The sequence below is a fragment of the Oncorhynchus kisutch genome, linkage group LG8 (genome assembly GCF_002021735.2).
Source record: "Oncorhynchus kisutch isolate 150728-3 linkage group LG8, Okis_V2, whole genome shotgun sequence".
NCBI lineage: Eukaryota > Metazoa > Chordata > Actinopteri > Salmoniformes > Salmonidae > Oncorhynchus > Oncorhynchus kisutch.
Window position 1 is genome coordinate 26,240,833 of NC_034181.2, and position 18,456 is coordinate 26,259,288.

Below are 18,456 nucleotides of genomic sequence, written 5' to 3' on the forward strand. Positions count from 1 at the left end.
CTACTCTCTGCTTGCCCTGGAGGAGGGAGAGCGGTGAGGAGAGTCAATAACTGATTTTGCCGTGTGTGTGTAGAGGGAACTGTGAGTGTGAAAGAGATATATATATATATATATATATATATGTGTGCGTGTACCTCATGCGTCTGGTCTCTCCCCCTCTTCAGTCTCATGTGAGCCAGGCGGTTGAGTTTCTTCAGACTCATAAAGTGGATACAGCTCTGCATCCTCTTCTGTTCTACCTCAGCACACTGGAGGGAAGGGCAGACAACATGGGGGTTAGAGCAACAACTATCTTTTAACACCGAGTAGCGTCTGTGTCAAGGTTTCCCGTCAGGAAAATTTGCCGCCAGACAAGCAACTGGGAAGATTTACATTTATCGGACATTTGGGTGCATAACCCATTAGACCGTCCACCCACCCACGCAGCGCTACTTTTTGTCAAGTAATGCCTCAATGTGACAGACAGCATCATTGTGTTTTGGTACACCAGAAGTACATTGTTTCCAATGGAACACTGCATTTGCCTTGCAGCATTGTGTTGCATTGCATAAGTTGGATTTATCTAAAGTATGCATCAAATTGTATTCATAGACTTGACAGAAATAGTAGCAAAATGTGAATGTTGAACTTTATTGGCACACATATCCAGTATAAATGTTAGAATAAATAATGAAACAAGTTTGACTGGCCAAACCCTCCTCGAACCCGGACGACGCTGGGCCAATTGTGCGCCGTTTCATGGGTCACCCGGTCGCGGCTGGCTGCGACAGTCTGGGATCGAACCCGGGTCTGTGGGGACGCCTCTAGCACTGCGATGCAGTGCCTTAGACCGCTGCGACCACTATGGAGGACCTGCCATGTCAATTTTTACATGGCGGGAGATCATTCCTGACAGAATAAGGTACTGTTTGCAAAAATCCAACATCCTTGTGTTTTCAGAGTCATTACAGAGTTTGACAGGTGCTGTTTGCAGTTAAGAGCCAAAAAACAAGAACTGATTAGAGTACAATTATGCTTAAAACAAAGTACAACACACATATTTCATATGAATGGCCTACATTTAAAACGTTTTGGAGAAGGCAAGTCCACTTTCTCATCCATAAATTAATGCAAGTGCGCTGTTCAGCAGCTCATGTCAGTGGGATTGGGGGGTGGCTTTTCATTAGCAAGGATGTCTACTGTGGATCGCTAAAATAACTATTATGATCACACTTACTCAATTTAAATACTATGTGGACACCTACACATTTGGCAGACAAGTGTGATATATCAGTTTAGTCCTCACAACCAGAATAAAAACTACTCAATTGAATGAAAGAAAAAAACAAATCCCTTTCCAATCATCCTTGCTTTCTCTCTTAGCAGATGACCAACATCAATTTAGGGAATTCATCTTTCAGAACATTCACACCTATCCTACTGGTCAATAAGCACACAGTCGTTTCCACACTTTCCTACGTGTGCAAGTCGGTCGCATTCAGTATTTTCATATTGAAAAAATGCAACTGGTAATAGGCTAAAGTCAGACTTCACATATTGGTGCCAATCACTAGTAGCCTAAAACTCTGCGACAAAAGTGAACGGTCTCGATCATTTTCGGTTTATCGTCCCAGCTCTCTGTTGGAGTCAGTCGGAGCGCTAATGCACACTGCCTTCATATCATCGGCCTACAGTATAATAGGCTAATAGCCACACCAAACCTTCAAAAAAGTTTCTAAACATTATTAGGGTAATATCAAAATGAAGTCATTGTTTATAGGGAAAATACAAGCAGGATATTATATTGTGGTAAACACAACAGAGTTAATTTGGCCAAAGAAAATGGATCAACAGAAGGAAAAGAAAACACTTGCGAACTAGTTTAAACCTTCACAAAAGTTTTGAACAGGCTATATTGCAGCAATTATCAAGAAAGACTAGTGCCTACAGTATCCAACAAATGACAGCAACAAGCTAATGAGCTAATGATAACAAGCTAACAAGCTAATGATACAGTGCCTTGCAAAAGTATTCATCCCCCTAGGTTTTTCCTATTTTGTTGCATTCCAACCTGTAATTTAAATAGATTTTTATTTGGATTTCATGTAATGGACATACACAAAATAGTCAAAATTGGTGAAGTGAAATAAAAAATAAATACTTGTTTAAAAAAATTCAAAAAAATTTACAAAAACGGGAAAGTGGTGTGTGCATATGTATTCAACAACAGACATAAACTGAACAAGTTTCAAGACATGTGACTAACAGAAATGGAAAAATATGTCCCTGAACAAAGGGGGGGGGGGTCAAAACCAAAAGTTTAAGTCAGTATCTGGTGTGGCCACCAGCCTCATTATGTACTGCAGTGTATCTCCTCCTCTTGGACTGCACCAGATTTGCAAGTTCTTGCTATGAGATGTTACCCCGTTCTTCAACCAAGGCACCTGCAAGTTCCAGGACATTTCTGGGGGAATGGCTCTAGTCCTCACCCTCCGATCGAACAGGTCCCAGATGTGCTCAAAAGGATTGCGATCCGGGCTCTTCACTGGCCATGGCAGAACACTGACATTCCTTCTTGCAGGAAATCACACACAGAACGAGCAGTATGGCAGGTGGAATTGTCATGCTGGAGGGTCATGTCAGGATGAGCCTGCAGGAAGGGTACCACATGAGTGAGGAGGATGTCTTCCCTGTAACGCACAGCATTGAGATTGCCTGCAATGACAACCATCTCAGTCAGATGATGCTGTGACACACTGCCCCAGACCATGACGGACCCTCCACCCCAAAATCTATCCCGCTCCAGAGTACAGGCCTCGGTGTAACGCTCATTCCTTCAACGATAAATGCAAATCCGACCATCACCCCTGGTGAGACAAAACTGCGACTCCTCAATGAAGAGCACTTTTTGCCAATCCTGTCTGGTCCAGCGACGGTGGGTTTGTGCCCATAGGCGACGTTGTTGTCGGTGGTGTCTGGTGAGGACCTACCTTTACAACAGGCCTACAAGCCCTCAGTCCAGCCTCTCTCAGCCTATTGCGGACAGTCTGAGCACTGATGGAGGGATTGTGCAATCCTGGTGTAACTCAGGCAGTTGTTGTTGCCATCCTGTACCTGTCCCGCAGGTGTGATGTTCGGATGTACCGATCCTGTGCAGGTGTTGTTACACATGGTTTACCACTACGAGGTCGATCAGCTATCCGTCCTGTCTCCCTGTAGCACTTAGGCGTCTCACAGTACAGACATTGCAATTTATTGCCCTGGCCACATCTGTAGTCCTCATGCCTCCTTGCAGCATGCCTAAGGCACATTCACGCAGATGAACAGGGACCCTGGACATCTTTCTTTTGGGTGTTTTTCAGAGTCAGTAGAAAGGCCTCTTTAGTGTCCTAAGTTTTCACAACTGTGACCTTAATTGCCTACCGTCTGTAAGCTATTAGTGTCTTAATGACCGTTCCACAGGTGCATGTTCATTAATTGTTTATGGTTCATTGAACAAGCATGGGAAACAGTGTTTAAACTCTTTACAATGAAGATCTGTGAATTTATTTGGATTTTTACAAATTATCTTTGAAAGACAGGGTCCTGAAAAAGGGATGTTTCTTTTTTTGCTGAGTTTATAAACCTTTTCTGAAAGGCCCCAGAGTCTGCCACACCACTAAACAAGGGGCAATATGAAAACCAAGGAGCTCTCCAAACAGGTCAGGGACAAAGTTGTGAAGTACAGATCAGGGTTGGGTTATAAAATAATATCTGAAACTTTGAACATCCCATGGAGCACCATTAAATCTGTTATTAAAAAATGGAAAGAATATGGCACCACAACAAACCTGCAAAGAGAGGGCCACCCACCAAAACTCACAGACCAGGCAAGGAGGGCATTAATCAGAGGCAACAAAGAGACCAAAAATAACCCTGAAGGAGCTGCAAAGCTCCACAGCGGAGATTGGAGTATCTGTCAATAGGACCACTTTAAGCCGTACACTCCACAGAGCCGGGCTTTATGGAAGAGTGGCCAGAAAAAAGCCATTGCTTAAAGAAAAAAAATAAGCAAACACATTTAGTGTTCGCCAAAAGGCATGTGGGAGACTCCACAAACATATGGAAGAAGGTACACTGGTCAGATGAGACTAATATTGAGCTTTTTGGTCATCAAAGAAAACGCTATGTCTGGCGGAAATCCAACACCTCTCATCAACCCGAGAACACCATTAGTGAAGCATGGTGATGGCAGCATTATGCTGTGGGGATGCGCGAAATACAGGGTAATTCTTGAGGGATATCTGTTTCAGTCTACAAGAGATTTGAGACTGGGACGGAGGTTCACCTTCCAGCAGGACAATGACCCTAAGCATACTGTTAAAGCAACACTTGAGTTGTTTAAGGGGAAACATTTAAAGGTCTTGGAATAGCCCAGTCAAAGCCCAGACCTCAATCCAATTGAGAATCTGTGGCATGACAAATATTGCTGTACACCAGCGGAACCCATCCAACTTGAAGCAGCTGGAGCAGTTTTGCCTTGAAGAATGGGCAAATATCCCAGTGGATAGATGTGCCAAGCGTACAGAGACATACCCCAAGAGACTTGCAGCTGTAATTGCTGTAAAAGGTAGCTCTACTAAGTATTGACTTGCGAGGGTGAATAGTTATGCACACTCAAGTACTGTTTTGTTGTTGTCGTATCTTGTTTGTTTCACAATAAAAAATATTTTGCATCTTCAAAGTGTTAGGCACGTTGTGTAAATCAAATAATACAAACCCCCCTCAAAAAAATGTAAAAAAATAGGAAAAATGCCAAGGGGGGGGGGGGGGGTGAATACTTTCGCAAGCCATTGTATCTATTTTACAACAAGCCTACTTAACACCCATCTTAAACTAAACACATTTTGCATATTTAAAGAACTGGTTTATATTAATCAATAGGCCTACGACAACAACGACATACAATAATAATGCTAAAACAAATGATTATAAATAAAAGTTCCTACCTGAATACAGCTGCACAGTAGCCTGCATTTGGCCCCGCTAAAGAGGACATGCCCCTTCTACGCTATTCAACATAGGCATACTCTCTAACTTTCGCTTTACATCAATGAAAAAGGCCTCCCTCTTCGCAATCAACAGTAGCGTAGGCCAAGGCTCCTCTCTCTCTTACCACAGCAGCAGGTGCACACACGTGAGGCAGTTGGCAATGCCAAGGAGTGAGAGAATGGTGCTTAAGCGCAAGATCCGGGGGTATGATATGCAGCTCCAGACAATATGGCCGGCTACATTTTAATTTTTTTGTTGCTTTTATTACATTTTATCGGCCAAAAGCCGGCAATTACCAGCTAACAAAACCCTGGTGTGTGTATGTTTCTTACCCCATCTTTGGCGCCGTTGGCTTTCAGCTCCTGGATATCGTTCATCAGTTGAGCCAGAGCTTCACAGGTTAGTTTATATTGCTGGTAGTCATCCTCTGGGTCCCTGCCATCCAGCTCCACCTCCTCACTATACACACGTACATCCTGAATACACACACACCAAAGTAGTCAATTTCAGTAATGCTCCCTCCTCTCTGCAGTTCCCACCTTGACCCCCACCCCTCTCCCTTCCTCCACTGTACCTGCTGTCCACCCCTCTCCTCTCCAGTGCTCACCTGGTCCCCCTCTCCACGGCCACGTTTCACCTCCGGTGTGCCCATCTCGCTGCGGAGAACCTTCGACTTGCGCTTCTTCAGGGCGTCAGACATGGCTGGTCAACGTCAGACTAGTCTAGGACACTATAGCAGGTTTTTGGTATGGAAACAGACCGGTAAAAATACAATGCCACTCTAAATAATATTTACATATCTTACATTACTCATATCACATGTATAAATTGTATTTTATACCATCTATTGCACCTTCCCTTTGCAGCTTGGCCATCGCTTATCCATACACTTATGTACATATTCTCATTCACCCCTTTAGATTTGTAAGTATTAGGTTGTTGTGGGGAATTGTTAGATTACTTGTTAGATATTACTGCACTGTCGGAACTAGAAGCACAAGCATTTCACTACACTCACATTAACATCTGTTAACCATATGTATGTGACAAATAACATTTTCTTTTATTTGTTACTAATGCATTTCACATAAATAGCTATTTACCAAAGTTCAACAAATGTTAATCATAAGTGACCATATGATGTTCTAAAAACAAAGTCAACGTCAGTAACTGACTAAATAATTGTACTCGTTTTTAGTAGATAAGGCATACTTTCACGAACTGTGTCCATCCTTCTCATCGTTGTGTTGTGTACATTCCTCTCTCATGCGGTCAGTGTGTATCAAACCTAATGTAGCAGGCGTAAACGTGTATTACAAGGAACCCAAACCGGCTGCACACGTGCGCTATCATGCATGAATTTATTTTGTCCCCCCACACCAAACACGATCACGACACGCAGGATAAAATATCAAAACAAACTCTGAACCAATTACATTAATTTGGGGACAGGTCGAAAAGCATTAAACATTTATGGCAATTTAGCTAGCTAGCTTGCACTTGCGAGCGAATGTGTCCTATTTAGCTAGCTTGCTGTTGCTAGCTAATTTGTCCTGGGATATAAACATTGAATTGTTATTTACCCTGATATGCCCAAAGGTCCTCTACTCCAACAATTAATCCACACATAAAACGGTAAACCGAATCGTTTCTAGTCATCTTTCCTCCTTCCAGGCTTTTTCCTTCTCTTGACTTTATATTGCGATTGGCAACTTTCATAAATTAGGTGCATTACCGCCACTGACCTCATTCGTCTTCAGTCACCCACGTGGGTATAACCAATGAGATGGTACGTGGGTACCTGCTTCTACAAACCAATGAGGAGATGGGAGAGGCAGGACAAGCAGCGCGACCTGCGTCAGAAATAGAACTGATTTCTATTTTAGCCCTTGGCAACGCAGACGCTCGTTGACGCGCGCGAGCAGTGTGGTACGCCTATTACACGGAACCCAAACCGTGCGTGCATAAATGTATTTTGTCCCACCACAACAAACGCGATCACGACATGCAGGTTAAAATATCAAAACAAACTCTGAACCAATTACATTAATTTGGGGACAGGTCAAAAAGCATTAAACAAAGTTGCCAACTTGCTGTTGCTAGTTCATTTTTCCTGAGATATAAACATTGAGTTATTTTATCTGGAAATGCACAAGGTCCACTATTCCAACAATTAATCCACACATAAAATGGTCAACCGAATAATTTCTAGTCATCTCTCCTCTTTCCAAATTATGTAGGAAACACCATGCACATTTATGTTCAACAATTCCAAACTGTCCCTCTACAAGTCAGAATGTTGAATAAACTTCATTTGAACTCTGCTAATTGTCTGTGGTGTTGGGTCCTTCAGTTAGTCTAAATTTGAGACAAAATATCCACAGGATAGTGTTCTTAACCCATCTTCAAAAGATGGGTCTATGTGTGGCAATCAAGATTTGTTTTCTTCTGACCAAAGGCAGCTGCTGAAGACAAGACAGAAGAAAACGCCTGCCTGTAACCAAAGTGTTTAGGGGCTTACATGCTTTTGCCAGGTGATTTAAATTTCAACGGCAGTACGGGCGCTCTAAAAAGTAGGGTAAACAATACTTTCCTGATGATATTTTGTCACAAAAATCGAGTGGATGAAGGTACACTGTTACATATGCACGCATGTGCCATCGTGTGTACATCCTTCAGGTGACAGCAATCTGAATGTACTAATGTACTACCAGCACTATGAATAGTTGATTTGATTATATTTCCCTGTCTCATTCCTACCTGCAAAAGGACCAGCTGCATGGACAACCGGTAAAGTAAGTTTAAATATCATTTTATTCAACACTCTGGCTTGTAGAGGTCCTGAGAGTAAACTTCCCTGATTCAATTGCACATTTCTGCCAGGTTTGTGGGTTTCCAGGCAACCCACAGGGTAATATACTATTGGAAGGTAAGGTTAGCCCCACCCCCCCCGTCACTCCTCTTTTCAGTTCGCTCCTGCTAACGAGCTGCAAAAAAACCACTCCAACTGGATAGTTTTATCTCCATCTCTTCATTCAATGACTCAATCATGGACACTGACAGTTGTGGCTGCTTCGTGTGATGTGTTGGCTCTACCTTCTTGCCTTTGTGCTGCTGTTGTCCGTGCCAAATAACGTTTGTATGTTATGTGGTGTTGCAGCCATGCTATGTTGTCTTAGAACTCTCTTCCTGACGTGTGTTTTGTCCTATATTTTTAATCCCAGCTCCCGCAGGAGGCCTTTTGGTAGGCCGTCGTCATTGTAAATAAGAATGTTTTCCTTACTGACTTGCTTAGTTAAAGTCCAGCATTGACGTTTTCGTGCTGAAAAACGTACTTCCTGGTGTTGCGGTGTGAATTTAGCCAGCAGTAAACAACAGCCTCACGCGCGGTGTGCAACATCAAGAATCTGACAATTGTGAAAATTTGTTTTATATAAGGAAGTACGCATATTTCCCCTTTTTTCCAAGTCATTAAATCAAGTTAAGGAGAAAAACGACGCATTTCCAGCCTAAATGGAGGATGTTTTATGCACGAGCCGGTCGATGGGGAACACCAGTGTATTGCTGGCTGAGCACATTGACAAACCACGTAGCATGTAGAATAAAATACATAATAGCTCCATCTTGCGGCCGGTTGGGCTACCGCACAATTGAGTTCAAATGTAATTTTATTCTACATTCTGGCTTTTAAGGAACACTTCGACGATTTTGCAATGCTATGTTTGACTGTATATCAAGCATTGGTATAAAAGTCAGATTTATTAGGCAAGCCAGGTTGGAGCTTTGTGTCAAGCGAGCCAGCTAAAGTTAGCAAATGCACAAACTAGGTAGCTATCAAAGTAGCAATAACAAATATTACAGGCAACACACATACTCACCAAAACACGAAAAACTAAATCAGAATTCATTTAACCATACATCTCGTGCACAAGTTGTTCTAAAGACACTTTGTTTTCAGTTCCAAAGCAAAGCACTATGGGTAACGACCTCCTTCGTTGGTGGCGACAACAGCAGGTAGTTTAGCGAGGAGAGATGCATACCGCTTCTTAGGGTACTGGAGGCCCGAACCTCAGAGAGTACAGTATCTCGACTGTCTCGGTCTGTTCTCATCTATACTGAACAAAAATATAAATGCAATTTCAACGATTTTATTGAGTTACAGTTCATAGACGGAAATCAGTCAATTGAAATGAACTCCTTAGGCCCTAATCTATGGTTTCACATGACTGGGCAGGGGCACAGCCATGGGTGGGCCTGGGAGTGCATGGGCCCACTCACTGGGGAGCCAGGCCCAGCCAATCAGAATGAGTTTTTCCCCACAAAATGGCTTTATTACAGACATAAATACTGAGTTTCATCAGCTGTTGGGTCTCAGATCCTGCAACTTTTATCTCCCTCACCAACTTCAAACATCAGCTATCTGAGCGGCTAACCGATCGCTGCAGCTGTACATAGTCTATTGGTAAATAGCCCACCCTTTCTCACCTACCTCATCCCCATACTGTTTTTATTTATTTACTTTTCTGCTCTTTTGCACACCAATATCTCTACCTGTACATGACCATCTGATCATTCATCACTCCAGTGTTAATCTGCAAAATTGTAATTATTTGCCTACCTCCTCATGCCTTTTGCACACATTGTATATAGACTCCCCCTTTGGTTTCTACTGTGTTATTGACTTGTTAATTGTTTACTCCATGTGTAACTCTTTGTTGTCTGCTCACACTGCTATGCTTTATCTTGGCCAGGTCGCAGTTGCAAATGAGAACTTGTTCTCAACTAGCCTACCTGGTTAAATAAAGGTGAAATAAAAAAATAAAAAAATATTTTTTTTGAAGAAGAAGACAGACGTGGAGGTCCTGGGCTGGCGTGGTTACACTTGGTCTGCAGTTGTGAGGCCACCGCACCTGTCAGGTGGATGGATTATCTTGTAAAATTAGAAATGCTGACTAACAGGGATGTAAGCTTTTCACGAAATAAGCTTTTTGTGCATATGGAAAATTTCTGACATTTTATTTCAGCTCATGAAACATGGGACAAACCCTTTACATGTTGTGTTTATTTTTGTTTAGTAAAAAATATAATTTGCACCAGTGGTAGGTATACACAAGGGTTTCAGTCAGCAAAAATGCTTATCTGGAATTATCAGTTAACTATTTAAACTCCCACTCTTGGCTTGCAGCGGTGAGTCTACAATAAAAAAAAGGAGTCTAAAATAGAAAGTCCAAAAATCATTTATTCATGGTTCCCAATGACATATTCCAGTGACCTCTCCTCCCCAATGGCACCCTCCATCACTTGGCCATATCGATGAGACTCTGTAGGGACGTAGGGACCCAGGTCTTCTCTCCCGATGTTGATGATGATGTGTCCGAAGGTGTACAGCTGTTTGGCAACCAGTGGCATGAAGACAATGTTGTTCTCCTCAGCCTTTGTCTGGATAAGGTCGTTGGTGGACAGGCTGGCACCGATGCCACACTGTGCCACGCTTGCAGCATCCCGACGCTCTTGCAATGCCTCGTACTGGAAGTCCTTACGATGCTCTGTGTGTGTGAGATACGCTATGTTCTCACGTGTACCGGGCTGCATGTACCCCCCACCTACAGAAGGAGAATGAGAAGGGTGAGTATCATACTGTAGACCCCAGGAAGAGTAGTAGATGCTTTTGCAGTAGCTAATGGGGATCCTAATAAATACCAAATACTAACCTATACAAAGGTCAGTTCTCAGTTCATGTTGTCTGGTGCTGTGTGTGTGTGTGTTTGTAATACTAACCTAGGCTAGAGGAGACAGTGCGGTTCATGATGTCCAGAGCTTCATTATCTCAGGATGGTAAGTTGGTGGTTGAAGATATCCCTCTCGTGGTGTGGGGGGGGTGCTTTGGCAAATTGGGTGGGGTTATATCCTGCCTGTTTGGCCCTGTCCGGGGGTATCGTGGGACGGCGCCACAATGTCTCCCGACCCCTCCAGCCTCCAGTATTTATGCTGCAGTAGTTTGTGTCGGGGGCTAGGGTCAGTCTGTTATATCTGGAGTATTTCTCCTGTCTTATCCGGTGTCCTGTGTGAATTTAAGTATGCTCTCTCTAATTCTCTCTTTCTCCCTCTTGGAGGACCTGAGCCTTAGGACCATGCCTCAGGACTACCTGGCCTGATGACTCCTTGCTGTCCCCAGTCCACCTGGCCGTGCTGCTGCTCCAGTTTCAACTGTTCTGCCTGCGGCCATAGAACCCTGACCTGTTCACCGGACATGCTACCTGTCCCAGACCTGCTGTTTTCAACTCTCTAGAGACAGCAGGAGCGGTAGAGATACTCTGAATGATCGGCTATGAAAAGTCAACTGACATTTACTCCTGAGGTGCTGACCTGTTGCACCCTCGACAACCACTGTGATTATTATTATTTGAACCTGCTGGTCATCTATGAGCATTTGAACATCTTGGCCATGTTCTGTTATAATCTCCACCTGGCACAGCCAGAAGAGGACTGGCCACCCCTCATAGCCTGGTTCCTCTCAAGGTTTCTTCCTAGGTTCTGGCCTTTCTAGGGTGTTTTTCCTAGCCACTGTGCTTCTACACCTGCATTGCTTGCTGTTTTAGGCTGGGTTTCTGTACAGCACTTTGTGACATCAGCTGATGTAAGAAGGGCTTTATAAATGAATGTATAAATTCATTCATTGGTTAAATGAACTTGTCCTTTGAGTGGATGAGCCAGAACAGCATCACTGAACATGGACTTCCAGCCCAGGTACCACCTAGTAATCTCCTCATAGTTAGGACTGTTACTGAGCCATGAACACAGCACCTACAAAAAACAGTTATCTGCATTTACCCTACTATTTTAGGTCTAAGCAACAGCAAAGGTAATCATAAATGAATAAGTCAATGTGCTTTCTCACACACACACTACTGGTCAAAAGTTTTAAAAGACCTCATTCAAGTGTTTTTCTTTATTTGTACTATTTTCTACATTGTAGAATACTATGAAATAACACATATGGAATCCATGTAGTAACCAAAAGTGTAAAACAAATCAATATTTTATATTTGAGATTCTTCAAATAGCCACCCTTTTCCTTGATGACAGCTTTGTACACTCTTGGCATTCTCTCAACCAGCTTCACCTGTAATGCTTTTCTAACAGTCTTGAAGGAGTTCCCACATATGCTGAGCACTTGTTGGCTGCTTTTCCTTCACTCTGCGGTCCGACTCATCCCAAAGCATCTCAATTTGGTTGAGGTTGGGTGATTGTGGAGGCCAGGTCATTTGATGTAGCACTCCATCACTCTGCTTCTTGGTAAGTTGCCCTTACACAGCCTGGAGGTGGGTCATTGTCCTGTTGAAAAACAAATGAAAGTCCTACTAAGCCCAAACCAGATGGGATGGCGTATCACTGCAGAATGATGTGGTAGCCATGCTGGTTAGCCATGCTGGTTAACTCTGCCTTGAATTCCAAATAAATCAGTGTCACCATCAAAGCACCCCCACACCATAACACCACCTTCTCCATGCTTTACGGTGGGAAATACACATGCAGAGATCCGTTCACCCACACCGCATCTCACTCCAGACCAAAGGACACATTTACACTGGTCTAATGTCCATTGCTCGTGTTTCTTGGTCAAAGCAAGTCTCTTCTTATTGGTGTCCTTGAGTAGTGGTTTCTTTGCAGCAATTCGACCATGAAGGCCTGATTCACACTGTCTCATCTGAACAGTTGATGTGTCTTTTACTTGAAACTCTGAAGCATTTATTTGGGCTGCAATTTCTGAGGTTGGTAACTCTAATGAACTTATCCTCTGCAGCAGAGGTAATTCTGGGTCTTCCTTTCCTGTGGTGGTCCTCATGACAGTCAGTTTCATCATAGCACTTGATGGTTTTTGCAACTGCACTTGAAGAAACTTTCAAAGTTCTTAAAATGTTCTGTATTGACTGAACTTCATGTCTTAAAGTAATGATGGACTGTCGTTTCTCTTTGCTTATTTGAGCTGTTCTTGCCATAATATGGACTTGGTCTTTTACCAAATAGGGCTCTCTTCTGTATAACTGGTGTGGATTGTATAACTGGTGTGGATCTTCTGCTGCTGGTGTGGATTTATTAACAGGTCCCCCAGACACAGAGCTATAAGAGGGGAGGCAGAGCATGCAGTATGGAACTACTGTTCTACTAAGTAATATCTGTCTGATTCCTTTTCACTTTATATAGTGCACTACTTATGACCAGAGCTGGTCAAAACCAGTGCACTTGCATTTTAATGTGGGTGTGTGTGATAATGTACAGTGGGGCAAAAAAGTATTTAGTCAGCCACCAATTGTGCAAGTTCTCCCACTTAAAAAGGTGAGAGAGGCCTGTAATTTTCATCATAGGTACACTTCAACTATGACAGACAAAATGAGAAAAAAAATCCAGAAAATCACATTGTAGGATTTTTAATGAATTTATTTGCAAATTATGGTGGAAAATAAGTATTTGGTCACCTACAAACAAGCAAGATTTCTGGCTCTCACAGACCTGTAACTTCTTCTTTAAGAGGCTCCTCTGTCCTCCACTCCTTACCTGTATTAATGGCACCTGTTTGAACTTGTTATCAGTATAAAAGACACCTGTCCACAACCTCAAACACTTCAAACTCCACTATGGCCAAGACCAAAGAGCTGTCAAAGGACACCAGAAACAAAATTGTAGACTTGCACCAGGCTGGGAAGACTGAATCTGCAATAGGTAAGCAGCTTGGTTTGAAGAAATCAACTGTGGGAGCAATTATTAGGAAATGGAAGACATACAAGACCACTGCTAATCTCCCTCGATCTGGGGCTCCACGCAAGATCTCACCCTGTGGGGTCAAAATGATCACAAGAACGGTGAGCAAAAATCCTAGAACCACACAGGGGGACCTAGTGAATGACCTGCAGAGAGCTGGGACCAAAGTAACAAAGCCTACCATCAGTAACACACTACGCCGCCAGGGACTCAAATCCTGCAGTGCCAGACGTGTCCCCCTGCTTAAGCCAGTACATGTCCATGCCCGTCTGAAGTTTGCTAGAGAGCATTTGGATGATCCAGAAGAAGATTGGGAGAATGTCATATGAAACCAAAATAGAACTTTTTGGTAAAAACTCAACTCGTCGTGTTTGGAGGACAAAGAATGCTGAGTTGCATCCAAAGAACACCATACCTATTGTGAAGCATGGGGGTGGAAACATGCTGTGGGGCTGTTTTTCTGCAAAGGGACCAGGACGACTGATCCGTGTAAAGGAAAGAATGGGGCCATGTATCGTGAGATTTTTTGTGAAAACCTCCTTCCATCAGCAAGGGCATTGAAGATGAAACGTGGCTGGGTCTTTCAGCATGACAATGATCCCAAACACACCGCCTGGGCAACGAAGGAGTGGCTTCGTAAGAAGTATTTCAAGATCCTGGAGTAGCCTGGTCAGTCTCCAGATCTCAACCCCATAGAAAATCTTTGGAGGGAGTTGAAAGTCCGTGTTGCCCAGCAACAGCCCCAAAACATCACTGCTCTAGAGGAGATCTGCATGGAGGAATGGGCCAAAATACCAGCAACAGTGTGTGAAAACCTTGTCAAATGTTTTCACCTCTGTTATATATCTTTTGTTGGCAATGACAAAGTATTGAGAAACTTTTGTTATTGACCAAATACTTATTTTTCCACCATAATTTGCAAATAAATTCATTAAAAACCCTACAATGTGGTTTTCTGGATTTTTTTTCCTCATTGTCTGCCATAGTTGAAGTGTACCTATGATGAAAATTACAGGCCTCATCTTTTTAAGTGGGAGAACTTTCACAATTAGTGGCTGACTAAATGCTTTTTTGCCCCACTGTATATATGTTGTATTTACAGGGCGCATTTGTAAAAGAGACCTAGGTCTCAATGTCTTCCCTGTTAAAATAAAAGGTTAAACAAAATAAAAAATACAGGGAAGATGGTGCCATTTGCCTTTCTGAGGCAATCAGGGCAGTGTCATTCAGCTGGCTCTAGGGGACAAGGTTAGTGTGTGTACCTAGTTTAGGAATGATGTTTTTGACCATGAAGGCCTCCCAGGCACCGGGCGTGAACACGTCTCTCCATGGTTGGAGGATGAGGCGGGCAGAGCCGTCACTTGGGTGCCAGCGCTGCAGTGCATTGGCCAGTTTACTGCAGATTGGCGGGTACAGAGGCTCCAGCCGTGATTGGAGCAGAGGCAGCCAGGTGTGGATGGGCACGGTGTCCGTCAGTGGGTTCCAGATACCCACCTATCATAGAGAAGGTGTAGGGTTGTTGGAGATCGAAAGCGTGTGTTCATGATGTTTAGGGTTCTGGATAGAAAAGAGCAGACACTCTGAGTTACCCTACCAAGACCAAGCTACTACTACTTTAAGGTTCTGAAAAGTTTAGCCAAGACAGCTTGGCACCATGCCATGAGTCTTCATATTTGTATCACTGGTATAGTGCTGATGTTTGTCTGTGGGATTGTACCTCTCTCTGGAGCCTGGGGAAGATGAGTTGTTCCAGGAGGTGGTTTAGTATCCAGAGGGGCCCAGACCTCCACACAGTCCACCATACGAGGCTGCCACCCCGACACACATACTCGCAGCACCGGGATCCACACCTCCCACAGCAGCCTGTAAACACACACACACACACACATTTTTGCCACTTGCCTGCTGGGGACACAAACACCTCTGAGGTGTGACATGGTATTGACTTACCTGTGGTAGGGGTCCATGTGTGCTTCAGGGGCGTTGGCATGGTGTAGCTGACCTGACTCCAGGATGGTTCGCCACTGATCCACCTCCTCCAGACCATATGAACTATCCTACAGACAAACAGCAGGAGTCAGTGTAGGAAACTAGGAGTACAAGTGAGTGTTTCTAGCACTTGGTGGTGCCTCCACAACTGAAGGTGTAGCAAGCAAGGGAGTGTGTGTGTACCTTGAGAGGGTCCCATGTGTATAGTTTCTCTCTGATAAGTGGATATACTACAGCCGCAGCCAGATAACCCAAACCTAGAGTCTAATACTCCTCACAGAACTCACTCTGTAGGGTCGCAAAGATACCAGCACACTCCTAGAGAGAAAAGGGTATACAAGGTTCAATACTGTGACCACTGTTATCCTCCATCTTCAACAATGACCTGCCCTGAGAGAGCACAAATACTTGTGTGTGTGTGTGTGTGTGTGTTACAGTGAAATGCTTACTCACAGGCTCTAACCAATAGGGCAAAAAAGGTATTTGGTGAACAATAGTTAGGTAAAGAAATAAAACAGTAAAAAGACAGGCTATATATAGAAGTGAGGCTATAAAAGTAGCAAGGCTGCATACAGACACCGGTTAGTCAGGCTGATTGAGGTAGTATGTACATGTAGATATGGTTAAAGTGACTAAGCATATATGATAAACAGAGAGTAGCAGCAGCGTAAAAAGAGACACACAATACAAATAGTCCGGGTAGCCATTTGATTACCTGTTCAGGAGTCTTATGTCTTGGGGGTAAAAACTGTTGAGAAGCCTTTTTGTCCTAGACTTGGCATTCCGGTACCGCTTGTCATGTGGTAGTAGAGAGAACGGTCTGTGGCTGGGGTCTTTGACCATTTTTAGGGCATTCCTCTGACACGTACTGCTTACAGTCTCTGGATGGCGTCTCATTCCGACCCCAGCCTCGTCTACAGACTGGAGCTCTCGTGGCTCAGAATCACCACCACGTCACGCTCATACTGCAGACGCCGCGAGGACTACAGCCAACTGGCCAGACGGGAATATTTAGTTCGTTTATACGAGTTTCTGAGTTCTCGGGAAATAGTAGATAAAAACAGCAATTCACATGTTGTCGTGGAATATTGACTCAGAAATATAACACTCTTACTGGAACTTGTGAATTCAAATGAGACTTTAATACAAAGTAGCAAAGCCGTGCTGATCCATGGAACAACCAACTTTCTAAGCACGGAGCTCTGCCTTTATAGCTTTGCAGCCTCACATACAGCATATGGATCCACCATATGGATACACCTGTAGGAAGACTTAGTTTTTTTCTTCCCTCCCCCACCCACAGGATCCCTACGCCACTGACTTGGTCCCTCTGGAACTCCTAGGGGGGGAAGGGGGGGGGGGGGGGGGTGAAGGTATGGTAAGGCATACATCAATAACCCAGATACAAATCTATGCGTAAACCACGAGTGGGATCATTTCCACGTGTGAGATGTATCAATATGAGCGTTTGCTTGAGAGTGTGTGTAAATGGTAGGGGTGCTGCGATTTCTTTTTTCCAGCTCTGAAGACTTCTATATCAGTCTGCTAATATAAGACTGGTAAATGCCCAATGCACTACTTTTGTGAAAAAAATGTAACTAAATGTATGAGAGTTTACCAGCATTTTCTAATTGAGCCTGATAAATATCTGCACCAAACAGTTAATCTGATAATACTTGTGGAATATAGAAATACTTGATTTATATGTTTTCCAGTTTCTTGAAAAACTTTACAAATGCAACTTATTTCTATGTGAAAACAGAAACAATCTATTCGTTCCTTTTCCATTCAAGTAGACACTAATATCCAAAGCAACTTACAGTAGTGTGTGCCTAGATTTTCATACAGATCCCCCATGGAATCTGAATCCACAACCCTGGCATCACAAGCACCATGCTCTACCAACTGAGCCACATCATCACATCACAAACCACTTGACGTCTCAGTGTACTCAATTATTGTATTGTACATTGTTTTTCTACATGGTGATAGGAAGTCTACAGGTACAAACCTAGATGACCAGCCTATGTACACCACAGTAATGTACATTTACATTAAGTGGTTTGTAAGGATGGTAAATTAACACTGCACATGTTGTTTGATCAAGAAAAATATTACATTTGATGTGGATGTTTTTTTGTCTTTGTTCATAGCTTCTTGCCCAGGCTACAGACTTCTATATTGGTCTACTAATACTAGGAAAGGCCCAGTGCACTACTTTTGTGATTACATTTGATATATATTTTAATTCAGATTTTTCAGGGGGTGCTGCAACACCCCTACTTCTCGCGGCTATGGATGTGAAACAGAGGTAACAAGTGGTCCAGCGACGTAAGGGAGCACCCCACTGAGGGAAGCCTCACACGGCCCGGCAGATACCGGGACATGCCGACACCAGTGGAGGCTGTTGAGGGGAGGACGGCTCATAAAATGGCTGGAACGGAGCAAATGGAATGGCATCAAACACCTGGAAACCATGGAAACCATGTGTTTGATGTATTTAATCAAATAAAAGGTGCCACCAACACGGACAGGACCAAACAACAATGTAAGAAGAACACTATTAAAACCCAGGACTATCCTGACTGTTCCCTTAGCCTAGCATGTCATTCCCTGTTATAATGTATTGTACAAGTTGGACAGTAGGTCTATCTAGTCAAGGCAGTTGACACAAAATGATAAACCTTTGCTCACGTC

General features: G+C 43.4%; 1 protein-coding gene and 1 pseudogene across 5 annotated transcripts in view; both read right to left on the minus strand.

Moving 5' to 3' along the window:
* Positions 1-9,034, minus strand: part of LOC109895991 (THO complex subunit 5 homolog) — a 28,420-nt gene extending 19,386 nt beyond the window's left edge. For 2 of the 5 annotated variants that reach the window (XM_020490152.2, XM_031829957.1), the window contains exons 1-5: positions 8,107-8,585; positions 5,618-5,740; positions 5,343-5,486; positions 135-248; positions 1-16 (exon numbers count right to left, since the gene is read on the minus strand). The exon at positions 1-16 is cut by the window's left edge and continues 82 nt beyond it. In XM_020490152.2, coding sequence (XP_020345741.2) covers positions 1-16; positions 135-248; positions 5,343-5,486; positions 5,618-5,710 — 367 coding nt within the window. In that variant the 5' untranslated portion in view covers positions 5,711-5,740; positions 8,107-8,585. Of the gene's footprint in view, positions 17-134; positions 249-5,342; positions 5,487-5,617; positions 5,741-7,770; positions 7,875-8,106; positions 8,586-8,888 lie in introns of those variants that run through there. The other 3 variants (XM_031829956.1, XM_020490151.2, XM_031829958.1) reach the window with 3 other exon arrangements.
* A 1,273-nt stretch (positions 9,035-10,307) lies between these two features.
* LOC109894914 (tuftelin-interacting protein 11-like) lies at positions 10,308-18,146 on the minus strand (annotated as a pseudogene).
* Positions 18,147-18,456: the final 310 nt, after the last annotated feature.